General features: G+C 38.1%; 1 protein-coding gene across 2 annotated transcripts; it reads left to right on the top strand.

Moving 5' to 3' along the window:
* Positions 1–401: 401 nt before the first annotated feature.
* MFSD1 (major facilitator superfamily domain containing 1) lies at positions 402–24,790 on the top strand. Of its 2 annotated transcripts, XM_032146535.2 has the most exons (16): positions 402–662; positions 2,651–2,703; positions 3,692–3,804; positions 5,368–5,410; positions 5,724–5,791; positions 7,507–7,615; positions 12,304–12,406; positions 15,414–15,512; positions 15,976–16,087; positions 17,362–17,418; positions 17,749–17,905; positions 19,189–19,286; positions 19,879–19,991; positions 21,766–21,813; positions 23,019–23,076; positions 24,639–24,790. In XM_032146535.2, exons 1-16 carry the CDS (start codon positions 500–502, stop codon positions 24,640–24,642), a joined length of 1,398 nt encoding a protein of 465 aa, XP_032002426.1. In that variant the 5' UTR covers positions 402–499; the 3' UTR covers positions 24,643–24,790. The 2 variants fall into 2 exon arrangements, with proteins under 2 accessions (XP_032002426.1, XP_032002429.1); XM_032146538.2 differs by lacking the exon at positions 3,692–3,804 and having other exon boundaries at positions 2,655–2,703.
* Positions 24,791–24,971: the final 181 nt, after the last annotated feature.

Raw genomic sequence — 24,971 nt, 5'->3', positions numbered from 1 at the left:
TCCGACCAAGTTTGTGGGTATTAAGAGTGGTCAAAGACGCTGGGGAGGGCAGTGCTGGGAGAAGGGCAGCGCGTGTCTTGGCGACCCCAGCGCAGGTCGAACTACTCCGGAGTCTGGTGTGGAGCCGAGAGGGAGGCCCGCACTTTTCTCCCGGCGGAGCTGCGCTGAGTCTGAAATAGGTGTACGCATCAGCGCGGCAGGAAACGAAAAGACAGTGCGGTAATTGGTGGAAAGCTGGAAGTGGGGACCTCGAGGGGCTCAGCCCCACGAACACAGTCACTCAGGGAAAGCGAACCGCACCAGGCCCTCTCATCGCCCGCCGGACCCGTTCTCCCAGCGCTCTCGGCCGCTCATATGGGCGTGGTCCTGCGTGGCCCGCCGGGGCGTCACGTGACGCCCAGAGTCATGTGACCGCCATCTGGACGGTGCTCCACGGGCGCTGTTCCTGCCGGGGTTTGGAGTTGTCACCGCTTTCCCCTCTCAGTCTCCTGCGGGCGCAATGGAGGAGGAGGATGAGGAAGCGCGGGCCCTCCTGGCAGGCGGCCCTGACGAGGTCGACAGCGGTGCCGCCGCCGCCCCCGGGGCCCTGCCGGCCCTCTGCGACCCCAGTCGCCTGGCGCACCGGCTTTTGGTGCTGTTACTGATGTGCTTCCTTGGCTTCGGTGAGCCGCCCGGGTGGGTTGGGGCTAATCTTCAAGAAATGCCCTACTTTCTCTTCGAGGTAGATCGTCATCGTGGTCACTGGTGCCACGGGGCCTCAGCGCAGCTTCTGTCTTAAGCTCCTGGGCCTCCTCATTTTCCCCTTTGCGATTCCAGCCACACCTGTGGATGCTGCTAGTTACTCCGCGTCTGGAACGTGGAGGTCGAGGGACTGAGCTGGGCGAGTTTTGTCGCGCTCCTTTGCTCTTCAGTAAGTCCCAGGGGCCAGCGACTCGCCCTTGAGGCGATAGATATGACGGTAACTCCAGATTTTCAAGGTTCCTCTCTTGGCACACGTGGTCAGAGGAAATTCAGAAAGCTTTAACTGTTCCTAAACGACTTTTGTTTGTTTGGTTTTAGGTGAGACAGGGGCTTGTTCTGTCACCCAGCCCGGAGTGCAGTGCTGTGAACGTGGCTTACTGCAGCCTCCACCTCCTGGGCTCAAGCAATCCTCCCGCCTCATCCTCCCAAGTAGCTGGGACCACAGATGGGGCACCACCACACCCGGCTTTATTATTATTATTTTTAGACACAGGGTTTTACAATGTTGTCCAGCTTTTGAAAAACGTGAATTATTTCGTCAGCAGTCTTTTATATATTTTTCACCCTCTTTGAGAAAATGTATGAGTGTGTCTTGCTGATAGCTTCAGTGAGTGGATATTGGTCTCTTAATCTTCCACTCTGCCACTGTGAAGCAATCATATTGGACTGGACTTGTGGTAGTCTTGACAGTGGTTGGTTTCACTTATGAAATCTGATGTCTCCGAAAACAGTTTCTTGATAATTAGAAAAAAATTTTCCTTCCTATGTTACAGTTTTTAATTTATTAAGCAAAATTCTAATATTAATTTGGTATGAATGTGTTTTTCAGGAGGCTAGCTGGAGCCCGTGTAATCAGCAGGTTTAAAAACATTATGGTGGATAACTATGCTACTGCTGAACATTTAAGTAGACATGAAGGATGCTTTGAGCTTTGGTTTCCTTGCAACTCCTTTTTCCCCCTCCCCTGTTTTTTAAAAGATGATGCCCATCCATTAGCTTTAAAGCAGGACGTTGAATCCTTAAAAGCGATTAAAGCAGGGTTTAGAAACAACAACAAAGAAAGAACAACAATAAAACATTAAAAAAATGGTCCCTACTCAAGCAGACAGACAGTTTTTGGTAAATTCTGGTTATCTGCCTAGATTTCAGAAGCCAGATTCATTCCTTTCTAATGACAGTTTTTATTGTTATTATAACCAATAGCCTCGTGTACTTGTAGAGTTAGTAGAGCTATGGAGGTAATATTTTCTTGTAGCCTACCAAGGAATCTCAATTATTTTATCTTTAAAATAAATCTGAGTGCATGGTCAGATCTCTCCCTACTTCTCTCTTTCCAGTTCCCCCAAAGACATGTTTTAATTTAATCCTTTAGAATTCTCAGTTTCGTTTTTTTTTCATTCTTGGCCCTGTATTCACTAAATTATTTGATTTTGGGTAGTTTGTAGAATTAGAGAACTTGTTTCAAATATTGGTTTTGTCAGAATGGTTACACTCCATTCCTTTGTCCTTAAGCTAACATTATCAGCAAACTGATGAGGTTGTTTGTAAAGTTTTTAGTCTATGTGTGTTTGTAAATAAGGAAATAAATAAAATATAGATGCTTCATGAAGATTTTAATAAAATTGTATATGGTGAAGCATGATGAAAGTAAAATAGAAAAACATTTAATTGTTGATTATTGACTTTTTAATTCAGGTTCCCAGTATTTGCTGTGTATGAACACTACTAATTTATGAAAGTTATTTGATATAACTTAGAAAATACTAGCAGATAAGGAAGTGGTTCAGAAATATTTCTGTAGTGTCAACCTGTAGTATCAGCATTTAAAATTGTAATTTCAGTAGCAACTGCAACTTGAAACTTTTATATGGGAAGTATTATTACTTATAAAGTATTTGCTCTTTTCCAGGCAGCTATTTTTGCTATGATAATCCTGCTGCCCTTCAGACTCAAGTTAAACGAGTAAGTTGATTTTTCACCTTTGTTTCTTTTCTTTTCTTTAGAGCAAGTGTAGCGGTGGAGGCATTACCAACCCTCAGGTGCCCTAGCCTGAAGTGTCCGCTGAATCTATTTTGACATCTGTAGTCTGAAATCCACAAGTTGCAAGGGGTGTTCTTAAGTTGAAATGAGTTACCACAAATAATTCATTTATAGCATATATGTGACTTGAAATTGTTTCAGACCTTAGATAAATAATTATGTGGTATTTCCATAGTATTGTCAAAAATATGAGCAGGTTTCTCTTTGCATTTCACTCTCCCAGCGCGTAGTCACCCGAATGACAAATGATTTGTTAAGATAGCTTTTTGCCTTCTTAAATAGGTTTTAGTTGTTTTGTTTTTTAAATGTGGATACTCATTGCAGAGGATTGTCCATGTCAGGATTTTTAGTCTGGTTTTGTATTGTAAAAACATACTTGATATTTACAGTTGTTTGGGTATTTAGTCTCTTTTCTTTGTAGGTTCTTTTTAACCTTTGGACAGGAAAAATGCATACGTTGGCCCTTTTCATTCTAGAATGAAAGAGAAAGGAAGTAGGAGGAGCATGCTTGAGGGGATGGAGAGGGTAGGGTAGGTAGGGATAGGCTAAGATTATCCTTGTATATGTGGGCGGACTCCCCAGTGCAGGTAGTATATAGAAGATATAGTCAGACAGAAGTGGTCCCTGTAGCAGGGTATCTGATCCTGGAATCCAGGAAGCCCCTGAAATGGCATGTGAACTCAAGAAGTTCCCGGGGTTCCCAGGTGTGACCATTTTTCTGGGCCAGGGGCCATAGCTTTCATGAGATTCTCAAAGAAGTTAGTGAGACTTCCAAATGGTTAAAAAAAACTGCCCTTTACAGAAAGAAGAATGTAACCACTTTCCACTTTAGATTGTCATATTTTGATTTGTTAGTTGCTAAACTTAACTGTTTGGAAAAAAAAAATAGTTTTATTTTCTTTTCATATAGGATATGCAAGTGAATACCACGAAATTCATGCTGCTGTATGCCTGGTATTCTTGGCCCAATGTAGTTTTGTGTTTCTTTGGTGGCTTTTTGATAGACCGAGTATTTGGAATACGGTAAGCTTGAAAAGAAACTATGGGTAAATCTTACCTGATTGTTAGAAAAATACAGAGCTAGATTAAGGTATTTATAGAAGGAGCTGAATAAACTTCTGTATTAACTAATAATTTGCTTGAGTTTTTAGAAAAATGATTTTTATATCTCTGGAATTGGTTTTTGAAACTTGGTATTTCAGTTCAGGTCAGGACTAGTAAATGCTGATGGTATAAGGTAACTCAGTTATCCATAGGAGAATTATACTCTCCCTTGGGATCAGATAAACCAGGTTCTGAATCTCATCGTTGCCACCTTCTCTTCCTGGCTGTTCTGAGCTGTTTGCAGCTTCCTGAGCTTCAGTTCTCTCGTTGCCAAAATACAGATGATTCCTATCTTGCAAGGTGGTTATGAGGATTAAGTGAGAGATGGATGTACAGTGTTGGGCACATAGGTAGTATGTGCTTCCTCCAGCCCCAGTGAGATTTTCTATTTCTGCTTTTCTTGGGATGTAAAACATTTTGTGACCACTTCTGTTAGATGCTGAGGAGGGAATAACACTATAAGCTTTGCCACTGTTCATCCTTATTATTGTGTGTATGTTCTTAGTGGAACCGAAGAGGAATATAGACTGGGAATATTTTCAGAAGGCGGAGACCAAGATGATGAAAGGTCTTTAAACCATGTCTGGTGGATAAAGATTAAAGAAACTTTAAGAGTTTACACCTGGGGACCAACCTTCAAAATTTTTGAAGAGTTAGAATATGAATGAAGAATCAAATTTATTTTGTTTGGTCTCAAGAGAGAGAATTAGCTTGAAACTTCTGGGGAACAGATTCCTTTTAATATGAGGAGTTTGCTTGGTCAGATTGGCAGGAGATGACAATTCTCTTGGGACGATAGTAAATTTTCCAGTGCTAGAGAACATTCAGTAGAAGACGGCATGGCCATTTCACAAGGATCTTGAGAGAGGTCTAAGTTTAAGAAGGATGGTTTACCCTGATGGCCTTTAAGGACTCTTCTAATACTGGCATTTTATTATTCTAGGGCAACATTAATCAGATGTCCAGATTGTAGGATGTTAGATTTGTATAACATGGTTGGTATTTGTCCTTTTAAAAATTGGTTTTAGTTATCAAGAATTATAACCACTTAAAATTACTTACTGTAAAATTCCTTGGAATCAATCCTAAACTCTTAATAGAAATTTTATAAAGAATTTACATTTTTAAATAGTTTTGACCCTGGGAACTTCTTGAAGATTAGTTGATTAGTTTTATTTAAGAGATGATAATGATTTAAACTAATATATGCCATTGCTAAAGCATCTGGAATCCCCTTAGAAGTCTAGACTTCTGTAGATTTGCATTTAGTCTGAGAGTTGCTGGCTTCAGAGGGAGATGAGCCCTTTATTTTTCTTTCTTTGGAGGGAATACAGAGGGGGCAAAGAAAACCAAAGTGAATTATTACTAGAGGACTTTGTGGTTACTAATACTAATGTAAACAGAAATTAAGATTTTTTTTTTTCTCTTTCTCTTTCTCGTTCTCATTTTCATTCTCATTCTCATTCTTTCTTTCCCAAACAGATGGGGCACAATCATTTTTAGCTGCTTTGTATGCATTGGACAGGTAAGGAAGGCCAAAACATTCATTGATTATTGACAGTGACTTCTAAATTCTTATCTAATTAATTCCATTGGCAAAGATGTGTTTAATTGGTGCCTAGCTTAATTAAGCAGAACCCATAAATGCCCATGTGATATAATCCATAGTCTATTTTAAGCCTTGAAATAAATGAACATTAATATTTTAACCTCACAGATTTATTAAGGAGAAATATTAAAACTATTGTAGAAGTTGAGATTTATCATGTTCCTTTTGCTTCTCTTTAATACCTTGAATTTACTTTTTCATTGATTTGACATGAACTTCTACATTATAGGTTGTTTTTGCCCTGGGTGGAATATTTAATGTTTTTTGGCTGATGGAATTTGGAAGATTTGTATTTGGGTAAGTTATGCGTAATTTAATTTATCATAATGTATTATTGTTTTAGTGTTCATCTATGAAAGATCTTTAAAAAACCTTGTCTCTTCTGGGGAATTACTTCAAATCCTTGAAACCTAGCTTCATATGCATAAGAGTATTTCTTAGTTGTCTTAGTTTTCCTTTAAAATAAGCAACAATTTTGAGTGGTCCTAATCAACTCTGTGTGGGGTTTGAGTATTAAATAGTTCTCTAGAAATGATATTTTTCCCAGGCAATTTGCCTGTTCTGTTGTATTAAAGACTATGATTTGAACCACATTTAGAAAAGTATAGACCATCGATTTCTAGGTTGGTGACTGATGGACATTTCACTCTTTCTTAGCAAGCGACGTGAGGGTCCTTTCAACCCTGTCCAAGAGCTTTGCTTGAATGAGCACAATACATGTAAGCTGACTATTCTGTGTGAATTCTTATAGACCAGTTCTACCTGAATTGTATTGTCTGTTCAGTAAGCCTATTCTGAGACCAGCCTTGGGCTTGCTGCCCTGAGGGACCCAGATGACAGAACTGATTCAGTTTTAAAAGCATAACTTATTCAAGCTTTGCACAGGTGTCAGGAGCACGTAGACATAGCTGACATACCCCAAAAAGTACCGTAAGTGAGAGAGAAGGAAGAAGAATGTATGTAAAGTTATGACAGGGATTCAGAAACAGAAATGTGGTCAGAAATGGCCTTACAGATGAAGTACGCCTTGACAGAAGTACAGGATTTGGATTAGTAGAAGAGAGGGAAAATATTTTTGGGCTAGGACGGAGTCACAAGAAATAAGACTATTTCTTAGTTGTCTTAAGCCTGTTTCTTAGTCCTTAATACTGAGGTGGCCTCGGTGTAAGGATATGGAGGAAGGAAGCGCCTAACTGAAGGCCCTTGGAGGAGAATCGTAAATATTGAAACTTACTGAAGGAAAATTAAAACCCAGGAAGTAGGAGAGTGTTGAATATGGAAAGTGAATGTGGGGATTGATTGATGGAGAGCTTTGCATATTGTTCTGAAAAGTGTGAGTTTTTATGTTTTCACAAAGCATGGACCACTTTTCCCACATCTGCATTTTATATAATATCGATGGTAATGTAGTAACCAAGACGACTCCTTTTATTGCCTGTCATGGTTATTATTGCAATATGTCATGTGACTCCAACACTTAGCAGTATAAAACTACCATTTCATTATACTCATGGACTTTATGGGCGGGAATTTGGACAAAGTGTAGCAAGGACAGCTTGTCTTTGCCTCTAGTGTCTGGGGCCTCAGCTGGTAAGATTCATGGAAGGGTGGGGGCTGGGATCATCTGAAAGCTTATTGACTCACATGTTTGGCACCTGGACTGGGATGCCTCAAAGACTGGGACTGCTGACTGGGGCACTTACATGTGGCCTCTCTTTGTGGGTTACTGTCTTATAGTATGGGGATAGTGGTTCAGGGCTCCAAGTGCGAGTGTCGGAGTGAAAAGGTGGTCACTTTTTATAACTGAGCCTTGGGATCACACTGTCTCATTTCCACCATATTCTATTGGTTGAAGTAGTCACAAGCCCACTTGGATTCAAGGGGAGGGGACAGAGGCCCCATCTCTTTATAGGAGAATTGCCAACATTTTAAACCTGCTGCATTGCTAACTGTAGTATTTCTTTAAAGTTGTGACTTCTGGTTTTTTTTTTTTTTTTTTTTTCTATTTTTAGGATTGGTGGAGAGTCCTTAGCAGTTGCCCAGAATACGTATGCTGTGAGCTGGTTTAAAGGCAAAGAATTAAACCTGGTGTTTGGACTTCAACTTAGCATGGCTAGAATTGTAAGTATAATGAAAAGCCTGATGAAGCCAAATGGGAAGCAAAAGATTAAATCTTATAGTTCTCTTAAAAATCACAGGATGAAATGTATTTGTGTATGGTAAATTAGATATTAACTTTAGAACACAGCGTGGCATTTACCTTGAGTAAAGCATTTCTAATCTTATTTCATCTAGTAAACAGTCTAAAATGGCTGTGTACATTCATTAGTTCAAGGAATCTGAGCATAGGGAGGGATCCTGTAAGTTTCGTTGTCAAATTTCTTACCCATTTTTGGCATCCCTGCTAGAACCTCTCCACATATGGCTGTCCAGGTTCTGTTTGCAGTATTTCCAGGGATTGCAAGCTTGCTCTGTGATGAAGCAGCCCACCTACTTCCATGAACTTTATGAAGCATAACCTCACATAGCGATGAAACCTCCATTTACAAGTAGCTTTTACTGATGGCTCTGACTTTTGCTCTCTGTAGGTAAAGTTTACTTCCTCTGCTGTGCATCAGCACTTTGCTCCTTTGTAGACAGCTCTTAAGTTCTTGGTTATATGTGCTCATTTCCTGTGGTTGCCTGAGCCATATGACATGGATCTCAGCTCCCTTACTGTGGTGCTCATGCCTCTCTGAACTTAATCTTAGTTAGCCAGTACTCCTGTTGGTATTTGGAACCTAGAAATGATCATGGTGTTTCAGGTTTCATCTTAGAGGCTACCTAGGGGAAACAACATTATGGGTTTTGTTTGTTTGTTTGTTTGTTTGAGACAGGGTCTCACTTTGTTGCCTAAGCTGGAGTGCAACGGTGCAATCTTGGCTCATTGAAGCCTTGACCTCCCAGGCTTAAGTGATTTTCCCACCTCAGCCTATAGAATAGCAGGACTACAGATGTGTACCACCATGCCCAGCTAATTTTTGTATTTTTTGTAGAGACAACATTATGTTTTTATTAATGCAAACTATAAGGTGTGTTGGCAGTCCCAAGTCCCATTAGGTTTTTTCTCTCGTTAATTCCCATGAATAGAGTATTAAAATTTTTTTTTTTTACCACAAAAAATCAAGCTTTCAAGCTTTGATTTTTAGTATATGTGCTGCCAAGGCGAGCAGAAGCTTTGACTTTTAATAAGTGTCATGAAAATACAACATAGTCTCAGAGAATAAGAACTTCAATATAAAAATATTTTCATATAATACTTCATCGTATGAGTATTTCTGTCTTTTTATACATGTAGGTTCTTTCTGATTTTTCACTATTATAAATAGTGCTATAGTCTTAACACTCTCGCTATGAAAGTTCTATGCATCTCTTTTAGTCTCCTTAGGCTAAGTGGCTAGGAATGGAATGATTAAGTCAGAGTATTTGTTAGGTCATCTGAGGACTATTGAGAGATATTTCCACATTATCATTCCAGGGACATTTACATCCCCATCTGTGGGATATGAGAGGATCTCTTTTATTGTCGTATTGATAGTACAGGCTATTATTACTTTTAGAAAATTACTTTATCACTTTGATAGGAAACAGCTAAATATTTGAATTTGTAACTCTTAGGCAAATAGTGTGGTTTTCCATATTTTCTAAATTTTACCTATAAGCATATTCCCAAAGCCTTCATTACGAGTCTTGTGCAAGTCAAGATATGTTTGTGGCAGTTTGTGAATCTAGTTGTCTAACAACTTTTTAAAAAAGGAAGTGAAATCAGTTGAGCAAGACTCAACTGACTTCATTCTGGTCACCAGGACATCAGGTTCTTTTCTGTGTCATTTTAAGTTAGTTGTAATTCATTAAGCTGCATTCTGAGGAGCCCTAAGTTTCTCTCTTTTTCTATGTATGTATATTCTTTTGATGATAGAGCTGATAGGATTGCTAACGGAAAATATGTAGAGTGTGGGGGAAAAACAACGGAGGCGCTCAGGATGACAGCACAGTTTTTGCTTAAGCAACTGTGAGCTCTGTAACCTAGCTCTTGATATTCTGCCCACCATCCCCCAAATCAGCTCCTACTGTAGTTTTCACATCCTTAGTTAAAGGCAACTGGGTTTTGGTCATGTTAGGTTAGACATGCCTACCATTCATCCAAGTGGAAATGTTGAGTAGGCAGTTGCATACACAGGTGTAGAATTCAGGGGAAAAATCTGGGCAAGTGATGTAAGTTCAGGAGCAAGGAAAATGCTACTTAAAATTGCAAAACTTGGTAAGATCACCAAGACTGTGGATATTGAAAGAAAAGAGATGATGTCGATTGACCAAGCCCTGGGGCACTTCCCACATTTGCAGGTTGAGAAGATCGAGATGGAACCAACCAAAGGGCTCCATTGGGGTGGGCAGAAAGGCAAGGGGGAAACTATAGGCTGTGGTATCCCGAAACCCAAGAAAAGAAATCAAGGTGGAGAGGATGTCAGCTGTGCGAAATGCTATTGATAGGTCAGACACTACTGAAGACTGACAAATGTACATGCCTTCAACAATGTTCTCACAGCAAATACAGTAGCAAATTTCACATGGCTGTTTCTTATAAAATACTAGCTAATGGCATTATTCAAATAAGCAACAAGGTAAACAGAGACCTACTGGAAGCTTTCTCTAATACCATCAAAAATATAAATTCCTCAAAGATATGATGTTGCCTTAATAATCCTTTCATTCCCAAATACCTATTAAATAACTATTTAAAATCTCTATTAACTATTTAAAATGTCTATTAAATAAAATAACATGACCTGGCTTAGCAAGTACTCAATAAATGTTTGTTGAAATAATGAGTTTTCAAGTAACAATAGTGAAGGAAAATTGAAAGGGTGCTGGATCTCCAGTCCCAAGCTAAGACATGAATACTAAGAAAAATGATAACTCCACTGAAGGTATATGGTATATGCTGATAGTTCAAGTGTCTAAACACAATCAAACTCAAAGCCTCAGGCAATAGAAAAATCATGGAGAGGTAAACCCAGGACCTCTGTGGTCATTCTGGAGGCTGCACAGTGAACAAGAGAAGTGCAAAAAAGACGGAATCTATGTCACCCCCAGCAGCCCAATAATGGAATAGCTCTTGGCCATTTTGATCATAAAATCATCTTATATGGACGCTAAATACATAAATCAGATAAAAGTTGAGCAGTGTTGGCTGAAACTGAGGTGGCTGCCTGCGATCTGGCTCATTTCACCTCCTCAAGATTTCCCTACCACTCTCATAATCCCCAAACTGCCTCTAAGAAGCCCCTGAGATTCCCTTCTAGAAACTCAGGACAACTTATGTGCAAGTATATTTATGCTCTGACTACTTCCCACCATGCCCACTGCTAACCACCTAGGGCAAGGCCCAATCATCTCTGTTCTGGATTATTGCTATAGCTCCCTAACTGGTGCTTTTGCTTTTGCCTTGTGGTCTGTTTTGAATATAGAGTGAGTCTGCCAGTATGAGTCTGTCAAAGTATCACGCCGCTTCTCTACTCAAACCCCGATGGCTTCCTATCTCACACAGAATAAAAACTGAAAGTCCTTCTGTAGCTCCCCTTCTCACCATTTCCTCACTGGGACCTCATCTCATCCTCTCCCTTCTCCGTTTGCACTGTTCCAGCCTCTGCTGTCCTTGCCATTCCTTGAACTCTCCAGGCAAGCTCCTCTTGGGGCCTGTGCAGTGGCTATTCCTTCTGTCTGGAGTGCTCCTCCCTCAGGTATCCCCACAGTTCATTTCCTGCAAGTTTATACTCCAAAGTCACTTTCAGTCGGGAGGCCTCTATTCCCAATTTTATATTCTCCTTTCCAGCTTTATTTTTTTCTTATTTTTTAAAAGTACTTGTCAATATTTAATGTACTAGATATTTTACTTTTTTTTTTTTAACCAAAATAAGTTGGATATTTTTGTGCTTTCTTCTTCTTCTTTTTTTTTTTTTAACGGAGTCTTGCTTCGTCGCCCAGGCTAGAGTGCAGTGGCATGGTGTCAGCTCACTGCAACCTCTGCTGCCTGGGTTCAAGCAATTCTCCTGCCTCAGCCTCCTGAGTAGCTGGGATTACAGGTGCCCATCACCCTGTCACCATGCCTGGCTGATTTTTGTATTTTTAGTAGAGACAGGGTTTCACTATGTTGGCCAGGCTGGTCTCAAACTCCTGACCTTGTGATCCACCCGCCTCGGCCTCCCAATATGCTGGGATTACAGGCATGAGCCACTGTGCCCAGCCACTTTATTCTTTATTGTATTCCCAATACCTGAAACAGTGACTGGCATGTAATAGGGGCTCAGTAATTGCTGAGTGAATGAATAAATGAATGAAGAATCATCTATTATAACTTTTACTGTCCTCTTTATGGACATTCAGAGGAAGATGTTTTTCCCCCAGATTTCGGTGCCAGGAAAAGTTGTGCTTTTTCTGTTACTGGTATATTTTTGTCTTAGATACTCTGGATTTTATAACTCATGTTTCACTTTTGCTTTGGCTGGTAGGAAATTCTACACCTATTATATATTTTTTTATACTAGCAGTTTCTAATAAATTGGCTTTTTTTTTTCTTCTGCTGTGGTAACTATCTGTGGCTTTATCTTGGTTTGTCAATTTTTTCTTGTAGTGTCTTTTAAGGAAATTACCTCCTGTTCAATTTTGATCCTATTATACCTACTTCTGAGCTACCTCAAATCCCTTTTTTTGAACAAAGCAGAGGTATGTATGATTGAAAATGCTGTTGATTTTTTTCCCTTCTCATTTAGGGAAGTACAGTAAACATGAACCTCATGGGATGGCTGTATTCTAAGATTGAAGCTTTGTTGGGTTCTGCTGGTCACACAACCCTCGGGATCACACTTATGATTGGTGAGTGAATCCCATGTCCCACATCTCTCCTCTCCTGAAAGCTTGTCATAGGAGGTATCATAGCAGGGAGGAAGGAACACTGGAATTTGTATCTACTTTGGTTATAGTTTTGTCTCCATGGTTCTAATGAACTCTTTGACACAACTAGAAATAGGCTATCATTTACCCCGTTTGTATATTAATTTCCACTTTCTGAAAATGGATTTAAAGTTTCTTAAAATGGATAGCCTTAGTCCTTGTTCTCTACTTTATTTTGTTTTTATTTGTTTTTGAGACAGAGTCTTGCTCTGTCGCTCAGGCTGGAGTGCAGTGGCGTGATCTCGGCTCACTGCAACCTCTGCCTCCTTGGGTCAAGCAGTTCTCCTGCCTCAGCCTCCTGAGTAGCTGGGATTACAGGCTCCTGCCACCATGCCTGGCTAATTTTTGTATTTTTAGTAGAGATGGAGTTTCACCATGTTGGCCAGGCTGGTCTCGAACTCCTAACCTTAGGGGATCCGCTTACTTCGGCCTCCCAGAGTGCTGGGATTACAGGCGTGAGCCACCGCACCTGGCCTGTTGTCTACTTTAATATTGTCAATTGCATCTCGTACATACAAAGAGATCATGTATATAAAAACTTTTTGAGAACAACTTGAGAATTTATTCATACATACAAAGAGATTATGTATGTAAAAACTCTTTGAGAACAACCTGAGAATTTATTCAGGTAAGATGTTAATTAAAAGTTTGTAGCAGCTGGGTGCGGTGGCTCACACCTATAATCCCAGCACTTTGGGAGGCCGAGGTGGGCGGATCACCTGAGGTTGGGAGTTCTAGACCAGCCTGACCAACATGGAGAAACCCTGTCTCTACTAAAAATACAAAAATTGGCTGGGTGTGGTGGCGCATGCCTGTAATCCCAGCTACTCAGGAGGCTGAGGCAGGAGAATCACTTGAACCTGGGAGGCGGAGGTTGAGGTGAGCTGAGATCACGCCATTGCACTCCAGCCTGGGCAACAAGAGCAAAACTCTGTCTCAAAACAAACAAACAAACAAAAAAAAACAACCAACCAACCAAACAAACAAACAAAATGTTCGTAGCATAAGGGAGAATTGTTTCCTTTTAATCAGATACTGACCTTTTCAGTCAGTGTGCCTGGAAAGCTTAGATTTTATGGAAGTTTGATGTGATATGATATGGTCGAAAAAACACGAAGTTGGGAGTCAGGAGCCCTGGGCTCTAATGCTAGCTCTAACTAGTTCTGTCATCTTGGATAAGAAAGTTAACCTTTTGTGTCTCAGCTTTCTTTTCTTTATAATTACAATTCTTTCAACAAGACTATATAGGCCACTACTGTCCCTATGTTCTCTTAGCCATTGCTCCATGTTGCTAGTTGCTGGGTGGGTCACTGGGAAGGGCACGAGGCCTTCAGGGTTTACCACTTTTGCTTTTTCTCTGGGCAGGCAGTTTGTCTAACTGAACCCTGTGGTGTGCATTTGGCTGTTTGCAGGGCTCTAGAGAGACCTGTGTAATGATAGGGTGAAAGTTCTGTGCCCAAGATGTGCACATCTTTTACTCCCTTTTTCCCCAATTTTTAAATTGACACATAATTATACATATTTATGGGTACAATTTGATGTTTCCATACACAGATACATTGTATAACAATCAAATCAGAGTATGTAGCATATCCATCACCTCATGAGTCTATCACTTTTTCGTAGTGACAACACTCAAACCCTCTCTTCTAGCTATTTTGTAATGTATAATCCCTTACTGTTAACCATAGTCATCCTGCTGTGCAATAGAACACCAGAATTTACTCCTCCTAATTGTAACTTTGTACCCCTTGATTAATCTCTCCCTGTCCTCCTTTCTCCAATCTCCTCCCCAGTCTCTAGTTAAACCACTGATCTACTCACTACTTCTATAAGATCAGGTTTTTTAAAATATATATATTTTTTATTCCACATATGAATAGTATTTGTCTTTCTGTGTTTTATTCCTTATAATTCCTTGATCCATACAGCCTGGTAAAAGAAGACAGTGGAGTGGTAATCCTAAACAGGCAAGCATATTTAAAGATTGTTTCAAAGTCTCCCTCTCAAATCCTTTGCCTTACTTAAAATCCTTTTTACTCTTAAAGGCTTCTTAGTATTCCATCTAATTTCCTCCACGATGGGGAATTTTAGAGTAAGACTTTTAGAGCCAGAAAAGACCTGTGCCATCATCAAGTCAAATCGTTTTATTTAAAACTGGGGAAATTGAATCCAAAAGAGCTTATGTTCCATGTCCAAGGTGATTCAGCTCATTAGAGCTCATGTCTACTGATGCTCATTTCAGCGAATTTTCAACCATCCTGTGATAGGGCAGCCAATTAAAGATTCGTTTATTTTATTAAGCTTCTTTTGGAAATTCTTCCTGAGAAGTGTATCGTTATTCACTCTTTATCCTGATTTTCTGTAGTGATGTGAGATTGGTATTAGAGAGAAATGCTGATCTCACAGGAAGTAGCTTGAGAGTACTGAGCTTTGGGAGGATGGGGCACTTGGGCTGCCAGAGGGCAGGAGCAAAGGCCGTGGACTCTGGGAAAGCATCGGAAGGAAGAGAGGTAGTTAAAGAGCCTAACGTGGCTTCATCATTTTTTTCCTGGTGTCCATTGACAATTGGTGCTTAGACTGAATGAAGAAATGAGGACTAATTCAGTAGCTGCTCATTAGTTTTCTTCAGTCTATATTCTGCATTATAGGACTAGACTAGTTTTTTCTAGTCTTTTCCTTTTAATATTTAACTTTGAACTGTGAAATAATGCAGTAAAAGCTACTACTGTTTGCTGAGTATTTGAATGTACTCTTCCTCTTTTGTCCTGATTTAGTAATTGCAGATTTTTCTCATGTCTTTATGTGACATCCCTTTCAGTTGCTGTTTTCTGCTGTTTATGTAATGTACTTCTCTTTAGGAACCTTCTGTTTGGTTCTCTTTTGAAAGTCTGTTTTTCTTTTTTTTTTTTTTTTTTTTTTAATTTAGGGGGTATAACGTGTATTCTTTCACTAATCTGTGCCTTGGCTCTTGCCTACTTGGATCAGAGAGCAGAGAGAATCCTTCATAAAGAACAAGGGAAAACAGGTAAGTCTAAATGAAAGAATGGGACTTAGGGGAATTATGGCCTTTGTGAGATTTTAAAATGAGATCTAAGTTCGTAACGAGGTGTTGTAAAACCAGGTGGAGCTTAAGACATGATTTTTATTTTTTATTTCCAAATTGATTTCCACTTTTCTAAATTTTTAGATGTATTTTCTTTTCCCCTTAAATCTTTTGGCAGAATTTACATTCTTGATTGTGTATTTGCAAAATGGTTATTGTTCTTGGAAAGGAGCAGGGAAGGTAGATGCCAGTCTTAGGTTTTGCTTTTTCTTATGTCTTTGTAAGTTATCCCAGAAATGATGTTTGTGTAATTTACTAGAAAAGTATTTTTTAAATTGAATTGCAAAGATTAATCACAAGATTTTAAAAAATAATCTTGACTACAGATGAAAGCTCCTTAGGTATGCAAAATTATGCTGATAGTGTCTTCCCTTTCTTCTCTAAGGTGAAGTTATTAAATTAACTGATGTAAAGGACTTCTCCTTACCCCTGTGGCTTATATTTATCATCTGTGTCTGCTACTACGTTGCTGTGTTCCCTTTTATTGGACTTGGGAAGTGAGTATTCTCTATGTTTCCATTATTTCTTGTCTAAATTGTCATGAGAGTTCAATCACATAAATGTAGTTTTTAAAGCAGTAAATCTTGCTTCTCTGGTTATAGTTTATATTTTCATGGGAATTACTTTAGATCCTGGGATATACATTTTCTTTCAACTTAAGGTTTAGTATTGGTTTTATACTTTTATTATTCTTTTGAAGAAATATCTGTATTACTCCACTCTCATGCTGCTAATAAAAAACTGCCTGAGATTGGGTAATTTATAAAGGGAAAAGGTTTAATTGACTCACAGTTCCATAGGGCTGGGAAGGCCTCAGGAAACTTATAACCATGGCGGAAAGGGAAGCAAACATATCCTTCACATGGCGGCAGGAGAGAGAAATGAGTGCCAGCAGGGGAAATGCCAGCTGCTTATAAAATCATCAAATCTTGTGAGAACTCACTTACTATCACGAGAACAGCTTGGGGGAAACCACTCCCATGATTCAATTACCTTCTACAGGGTCGCTTCCATGACAGGTGGGGATTATGGGGATTACAATTCAAGATGAGCTTTGGATGGGGACACAGCCAAACCATGTCAATACCTAATAATTTTTGATTCATAATACTGATTTGTTTTAATAGTTGATTTTAGACTAGCATTCTTTTTCATTCCCTCTTTATTCCTTGGTTACAAAGTCTCTTACTGAGAATGGAGACTGTTTATTGGTGCACTGTGCCTGGGAACATCTCCATTTATTAGGACTGTAATTCTGCCAGACTTAAATTCTGGGTTCAAAGCACATTCTTCTTTGCTTTATCTTCTACTTTTCTCTCCTTTTTGATTGGCAGCTGCTTAAGCAGAGCGATGTGAGTGTGTTTGTGTAGGTGTATGGTTTATACCCTTTCAGTTCAGGCTGTCCCTTTAAATAATTTGAGACAAGAACCCTATTTATTATTTAGCAAAGAACCCATTCATTACTGCTTTTAAGGAAAAGAAGCAGCCTTAAGTCCCTGTGGTAGTATATTTGATTTTCTGAAAATTTGTGTGTATTCCTTGCTGCATACCAGAGAAGGAAAAAAAATAAGCATCATATTTTATTTAGTCAGTAAACATTAATATAAATACTGAAGCTTTAGCAGATTGCCTGAAGGTAAATATAAATCAGGTGGGAGAATAGTATCAAGAAAGAAGCTAATTAAACTTGAGTTATTTTTATTCAACTTTATTTTTTGAAAACAGAGTAGTTGTCTCTAGTGTGCTAATTTCTCTGTCTTTTTAATTTTAGAGTTTTCTTTACAGAGAAATTTGGATTTTCTTCCCAGGCAGCAAGTGCAATTAACAGGTATTTTTAAATTAATTTTGTAAGTGCCTATTGCATGTGAAGTGTGGGTCTTTATAATCAAATGTTATAAGAAGCAAAAAAGATGTATGTGACCTAATATTTTTAAAGTGCGAAACTGGGACTACATTGGGACTTGAATCCTGAGTGGCCGTGTTTAAATTAGTGGAAAACCAAAGAAGTCTTGGACTGCTTTTTATATTTTTTGATGAGCATTTTATAAGAATGTTAAATGAGTTAGGATTTGCTTTGCCTGATGTTTTCAAGACTTTCTTGAAACTGATGTTTGACTGTGTTGCATTTCATGAAATGTCTTATGTGTTCTCTGGGCAGTGTTGTGTATATCATATCAGCTCCCATGTCCCCGGTATTTGGGCTCCTGGTGGATAAAACAGGGAAGAACATCATCTGGGTTCTTTGCGCGGTAGCAGCCACTCTTGTGTCCCACATGATGCTGGCCTTTACGATGTGGAACCCTTGGATTGCTATGGTAACGTCTGTGTTAGTACGTGGTGGGGTCAGGGCTTCAGCAAGGAGTCTGTCATGTTCATCTAAGTAGGCATGCTCAGCAAATTCGGATGACAAGGCCTATGATAGTGGGGAAGTGACAACTTGATTCCAATTTCTACAGAATAATTATTTTTTAAAGTATAATTATGAATTATTAACATATCAAGTATCTTTTAATTTCATTTGGTTTATTTAACCAGTTAACTTCAGTGCTGAAAGAGAATTTGAAATAAAGTAGCCTTATAAAAGCCAGAATGCTTATTAATCCCATTTGTTTTTCTAAAATAAGTGACTTAAAAGAAGGTATTCCATCATAGATGGCAAAAAACCAAAAATCTGTTGGACCAGTAACTCTTCTTTTTCTTTGACTTGCTTAGTAGGTTAAAAAGTGATAATGAATTCAAGTTTTTGTTATTGTTCTTCAAAACGTCATTTTTAAGACCCGAGGCTCTAGTGCTGCATTTCCTGTTAATAAAGGAATATCTGGAACATAAATATTTGTGCAGTGAGTGGGAATCTCTGTAGAAGTGTTTCAACAGATACAGTACAGACTCCTAGAAGTAGAGATGCTACAGCAGGGGGTTTGCATATTTAACATCTTGGTAGAGATTGTGAAACTTTCTCCAATAACTTTCTACCCATTTATAACTTTAGTAATATACAAATGTGACTTTTTTAGTATCCTTGCTAGTATTGGGTGTTGTCATTGTTTTAATCTTTGCCAATCTGATAGGTATAAGTGATACTCATTTAAATTTAAATCACAGTATTTCTTTTTTAATTGAAGAAAAAATCAGCATTAAGTGAGGTTTACCAAACATTGGTGGTGATTACTGGGTATTGGTGACTCAGATGCATGATGATGGACTGTTGGCATGATATTGCCTTGATTGCCTAATCTGTAACTCTTAATAAATACTGGAAAATTAGCTTGCCTGAAACATTGGTAAGAACTTTTTAAAAATTACCTTTATTTTCTTACTTGGTCCTTGACTGCATCTTGGGCCCCAGCCAGTTATATATGCATATGATATGATGACAAATGAAAATGGTTAAGACAGCATGTATCTTGTCACTAGAGGGATACTCTTAGGGCAGAGACTTTTTTGTATATTTTGAATATGAATTTTAGCCTAATCACAACAAAATTTGCTTGAATATTTATATATTAACTACTCTGTCACATTTGCTAATCTGCATTAAAGGAAAATCACCTTTTGGTTAATGTAAGACCATGACCTTTTTCTGCGTTGCTTTCTATAGTGTCTTCTGGGACTCTCCTATTCATTGCTTGCCTGTGCATTGTGGCCAATGGTGGCATTTGTAGTTCCTGAACATCAGCTGGGAACTGCATATGGCTTGTAAGTATTTATGCTGTGGATCATATATGTCTGTCTGCTATGTCAATTTAATTATCACATAAAACTCCAGGTCTGAATCTAGTCGTCATCCAGCCTCTGGGATAGCTCTCAACCTGGAGATAACTGGAAAAGTCAGTAAATCTATTTAAGATACTGTTGTGGCCACAAAGGAGCCTCCAGCAAGAGGGCTGGAGTAAGCTAACCCAGAAGAGGTCCTTGCTGACATTACAATCTCCCTGCCTGTTTATGTGAGGCTTCTCAGTGAGAAGCTGAGTCCATTCCCTGGCACAGAAAGGCAGAAGGAGGAAACCGCACCTGTGGTTGGTATTCACATGGCCCTTCTTTGATTCAGCACAAAGGTATTGAATCCACATTGCATTTAATGAGACAAGCTCTTTTACCTTTGAGCAGTCTAGTAGTGGAAATAGTTATGGGATAAAAACCAATCCAGAATCTAATCAAGTCATCCCTGGTGGAAAACATCTCTAAACACAAATAGTATATGGTTCACAGATGCTAATATTTATAGTGAAGTGTTAGCCTATGTGTGAAGACTTCTGAAAATGAAATGTGTCTTTATATTCCATTGTAGCATGCAGTCCATTCAGAATCTTGGGTTGGCCATCGTTTCCATCATTGCTGGTATGATACTGGATTCTCGGGGGTATTTGTTTTTAGAAGTGTTCTTCATTGCCTGTGTTTCTTGTGAGTATTCCGTGTGACAACATTTTGTTTCTTTTACTACATAACAGAATGTTCTTATTTTTACTTAGGCATATCTCCCAGATTTGCCTAATTCTCGCCTGTGTATTAGAATTTCATAGCTGGTGACTTTCTAGCCCTCTGAAGATTCACAGGCATTTTTCAGGAGATTCCTATCCTTAAAGGCAGTGATTGAGTTGGTTTCATATTCTGTTTTAACTATTTACAGTATTAAAAAAAAGCATTTTCCCACTTAAAGTGGAAACATTTGAAGAGTCCTGAGTATATCCTTGGTATGACTATGTGGAAACGTTGGTGTGATTTAGGTGTGAGTACTCATGGTTATTCATTAGGCAGTTCTAACTGACTTTTATTTTTAGTCCATAATTTAGTTTTTACCTGTAATTTCATTGGTTTGAAATAGGAAGCATTAGGAAACTTGAAAAATATATAAAAATAATAGCATTTGTCCATAGATAATCTTTACCATACATATAAATTGTGCTTATCTGAAAAGAAAATTCTACTTAACACATCAAGATGTCTTTTATACTTCAATATTGTGCTTAAAATGACAAACCACAGTGATGATTTTATCAAACTTTGTTTTCATTTACAGGGAATAAAGACTATCCATACCTGAAGTGTGGTATTTGCAGATAATTGCTTTTGAGTTGCCTTGAGTGCATTTTATTATCTCATAAATAAACGTGCTTGTTTTAGAAACAAGGACATCAAGTTTTAAAAATAAATGTTTTAAAAAGTGGGTCATATAAGAATTTCAAACATTAAATCATAAAATGTTTTTTGTCTATTTTTGATGCTGCAGCATGTGGTTAAATGTCAGTCCACAATTCAGCACATACTCAGGTCTCAAAGAAAACAATGTGCCATTTGAGTATGTTTTTCTGTTATTTTATTTTATTATTATTACTTTTTTAGAGACAGGATTTGTCTCTGTTGCCCAGGCTGGAATGCAGTGGAGCAATCACAGCTCAATGTAACTTTGAGCTGTGGAGTTCAAGTGATCCTCCCACCTCAGCCTCCATAGTAGCTAAGACTACAGGTGTGCATCACCATGCTTGGCTAATTTTTAAATTTTTTGTGAAGATGCTGTCTCACTGTGTTGTCCAGGCTGGACTTGAACTCCTGGCCTCAAGCGCTCCTCCTGCCTTTGGGATTACAGGCATGAGCCAAAATAATAAAATAATAGGCCTGCCCTATTATTTTAAAGTAAATTAAACAGTGTTCTTCACTTATTAAAGGAAAAAGCCAAGGGAAAACTTGAATTTTGGGGTCTTGATTGATTTGAGTCTAATGATCACATTTTAATATTTGGTTGCTTAAAATTTGTAAAATGGATATGGCATTTTCAGACTTAAAGCCCCCAAAAGACTACTGTTTGGCTTCCTCTGAAATGATAAACAATCGGGGGCTGGCAGGAGTTTTTGGTAAGTCCTGGAAAGGACCAGCAGTGAGAAAGGGAGAGGAAAGAGGGGCAGGGCTGGGCTGTGGCTTGATCGGCTCCCTTTTTTGTAGGGGCCTCAACTTCTTTGTGTCTGGCCCTGCCACCCCTGGGCTGAGGAGCCCTTGGAGAAAATGGTGTGTAACTTATTTTTAGTGCCTTTGGAAAATAAAATAATGGGAATAATATTTTTATTTTAAATAGCAATTAATAAAGGTTTGATTGTGTCTAAGCTGTGCTTTGTGGTTGATTACATAGGAATCATTGAGAAGAAATACATATCTGAAGGGCCCTATATTTTTTCACTCCTAGTGTCACTTTTATCTGTGGTCTCACTCTATTTGGTGAATCGTGCCCGGGGTAAGTAGAAGATCTGATATTTGCTTCTTAAACCGCAGTGGATTATCTTGTGGGGTTTCTGGGTCTGCCTCTTTGGGGGCCAGTGCTTTAGTCCATGCAGTAATGACTTTCTGTTCATAATGATGGAAACACATTTGATTATGTAAAATATAGTTGTGTTTTCTGGGCCTTCATATTTATTAAAATTGCTGTCTTTTTTTAAATCTTCTAGCCAGATCAGTTTCTTATAAAATCTTAGATGTTATTTTTATATTAACATAAAGAAATACAGCATTTAAAAAGTAACCTAAAGCCCCTCTGTGTTATTGTCCTACATTTAAAAAAATCAGAACTAAGCAAATTTATAGCTATAATTTACGTTTTAAGGTTCAAGATGTTTGGTTTAGAATTAGAAATTACAGATTTTTTTTTTCTTTTGCTAATTCATGCTGTATGCATTAGTGCATTTTTTTGTTGTTGTTATTGATAAGATTTTGATGTTGTCCTTAGTAATTTTTCTACCTGCTTGCTCCTAAAGAGTATTATATATTTAGTAGAATATAATATACATGCTGTGTAAATAATTTTAGGTCATTTCCTTTTTTTTTTTTTTAATAGTTTTTTGTTCTTTTTTTTTTAACAGAGTCTCACTCTGTCACCCAGGCTGGAGTGCAGTGGTGCGATCACAGCTCACTGCGGCCTCAACCTCCCAGGCTCAAGTGATCCTCCCACTTTAGCCTACCAAACAGCTGGGACTATAGGTGTATGCCACCACACTCAGCTAATTTTAAAATTTTTTGTAGATATGGGGTCCCTCTATGTTGCCCAGGTTGGTTTCAAACTCCTGAGCTCAAGCAATCCTCCTGCCTTAGCCTGGGATTTACAGGTGTGAGCCACCACACCTGTTCATTTCCTTTAATTTCTCTTAATTTTCACTATTATTGAATATTAATACAATGTCCTAATTAACAACACTTGAAGCAATACATAAGTCTAAACTTAAAAAAATGCTTAAATTAAGGGGTGATTATTTATATCACACAAGAATTTCATTTTTTCCCTTTGGGAAGGTTCCAGTAGATAAACCATTACTTTTTCATTGTCGATAGCTTTTTCTATTAAAATACAGTATATCTATGCAAATAGTTGCATGTATGTGTGTATGGTTGAAATTTACTTACTGATAATACTTATATGGAAAAGATCTATGTTTATTTGTGTTTTAGGTGGGAACCTAAATTATTCTGCAAGACAAAGGGAAGAAATAAAATTTTCCCATACTGAGTAAGTATTAAAAGGGTGAAAAGTTGTCTTTATTTTTGAAATCTGAAATATGAGCATTTCATTTCAAGGTTTGGGCTTTGAAGTTTTTTTTTTTTTGATTCTCATGCCCGTCATCCAGGGTGTAGTGTAGTGGCATGGTCACAGCTCACTGAAGCCTCAACTTCCTCGGCTCAGGCAGTCCTCCCATCTCAGCCTCCCAAGTAGCTGGGACTGCAGGTGTGTGCCACCAAGTCTGGCTGATTTTTTGTATTTTTAGTAGAGATGGGGTTTTGTCATGTTGCCCAGGCTGGTCTAGAACTCCTGGGCTCAAGCGATCTGCCTACATCGGCCTCCCAAAGTGCTGGGATTACAGATGTGAGCCACTGCACCTGGCCTGGGCTTTGAACTTCTAAGAGATTAGTCTTCCTTGAGTTTTGAGAGCTAACTATTATGTGTGTGGAACTATTATAACAACATTCTTGTTTGCTTCAGAAAATTTAAAAATGGATATTAAGGCTTAAAACGAAGGAAAAAAATAATTGGGTTTAAGTTGCTCTCTGTGAGACAGACAGACAGAGAGAGAGAGAGAGAGATCGATCTATAGTACTTGTAATTTGTTGGAGGAAAGGCCTTCGTCCTGAGGTCCTGGACTGGGCTTACCCTTCCATTCTGTCAGATACTTTCTTTTTCTTAAGTAGTTGATAATTTTTCATCTTCTTCTGGTAACAATATGTGGTTCTGTGTTCTCTGATTCATTTGGAAGAGATTTAAGTATATAGCGTGGTTATTAAGTTAACTTATTTCTTTTTCTAAAAGTATATACTGAAACATAATAGTGATTTTGTTTCCTGTTTCTAATATTTTTACACATTGAAATTTTTATGATTTTAAACATTTATTTGTAAATATATATACCATGTGATTGGAATTGTTGTGACTTTTGACTAGGTTAAAATCTGGTAGAATAGTCTGTTTTTTTGAGATGGGGGTGGTTTTGGTCATATTAAATTCCCTTTTAACAAATACATCTCAAAATAATCAGAAGTATGAGTTTTGAATATCTTTATGATAGTCATATTATGTTAAAAGTTTGGAAACAACATAAATGTCTAGTAGGGAAAATGGTTAAATATATCATGACACATCCATGTGATATGTTGTTAAAACCATGTTTTAGAAGGATTTTTAATGTCATAGATGCTTAACAGGCCGTATGCTAAGTAAACAAAAGATTAAAATGCAAATATAATATCCTAATTTTATTCAAGAAAAAGTATGCTGTCACGTGCTTGTTTTAAACCCAATTACTTATATATAACAGAAAAGATACCACTAGAAATAATCTCATGTTAATTGAAACCTCAGAATATTAATTAAAAACTCAGAATATTTTTCAAATTTTCTACATTGATCTTTTGTGACTTTTAGAATCAAGAAGAGTTAAAAAATTACTCAGAAAAAAATGTGTAGCTTAATATTTGCTATTACATGTCTTGTAATGCTTGGTTTTCAATTTATAAGGCAGGTGAGCTTCATGGTTTTTTCTTCCTCTTTTTGATAATTTATTGCATTATCTTTTGCAGATGAGAAGTTTAAATGAATGTGTCATGAGAATGGGCTTAACACATCGTTGGTTTGAAAACCTCCATTTTTAAAAATTTAGAGTTTAGTCATTAGAAAAAATAATGGACTGGAAAGTTATATTTATATCCAAATATACCTATTTCAAAGTGTATTTGTGAGGCCTGTGTTAGCCTGTGTCTTTTGTATTGTGTGTTGCTAAAGAATTCTACTTTTAGTAGGCTAATCGACAATGAAAGGGTTAGAAAATTGCTGTGGAACATCCAGGTGAACTTCAGGAAGGACAGTGAAAAATGGAAAACATTGGCGCTTCTGTTGGGATAATCTTCATTAGG

This window comes from Hylobates moloch, unplaced genomic scaffold (genome assembly GCF_009828535.3).
Source record: "Hylobates moloch isolate HMO894 unplaced genomic scaffold, HMol_V3 SCAFFOLD_36, whole genome shotgun sequence".
NCBI lineage: Eukaryota > Metazoa > Chordata > Mammalia > Primates > Hylobatidae > Hylobates > Hylobates moloch.
The sequence above is the reverse complement of the archived record's forward strand: the minus strand, read 5'-3'. Positions and strand labels throughout refer to the sequence as shown.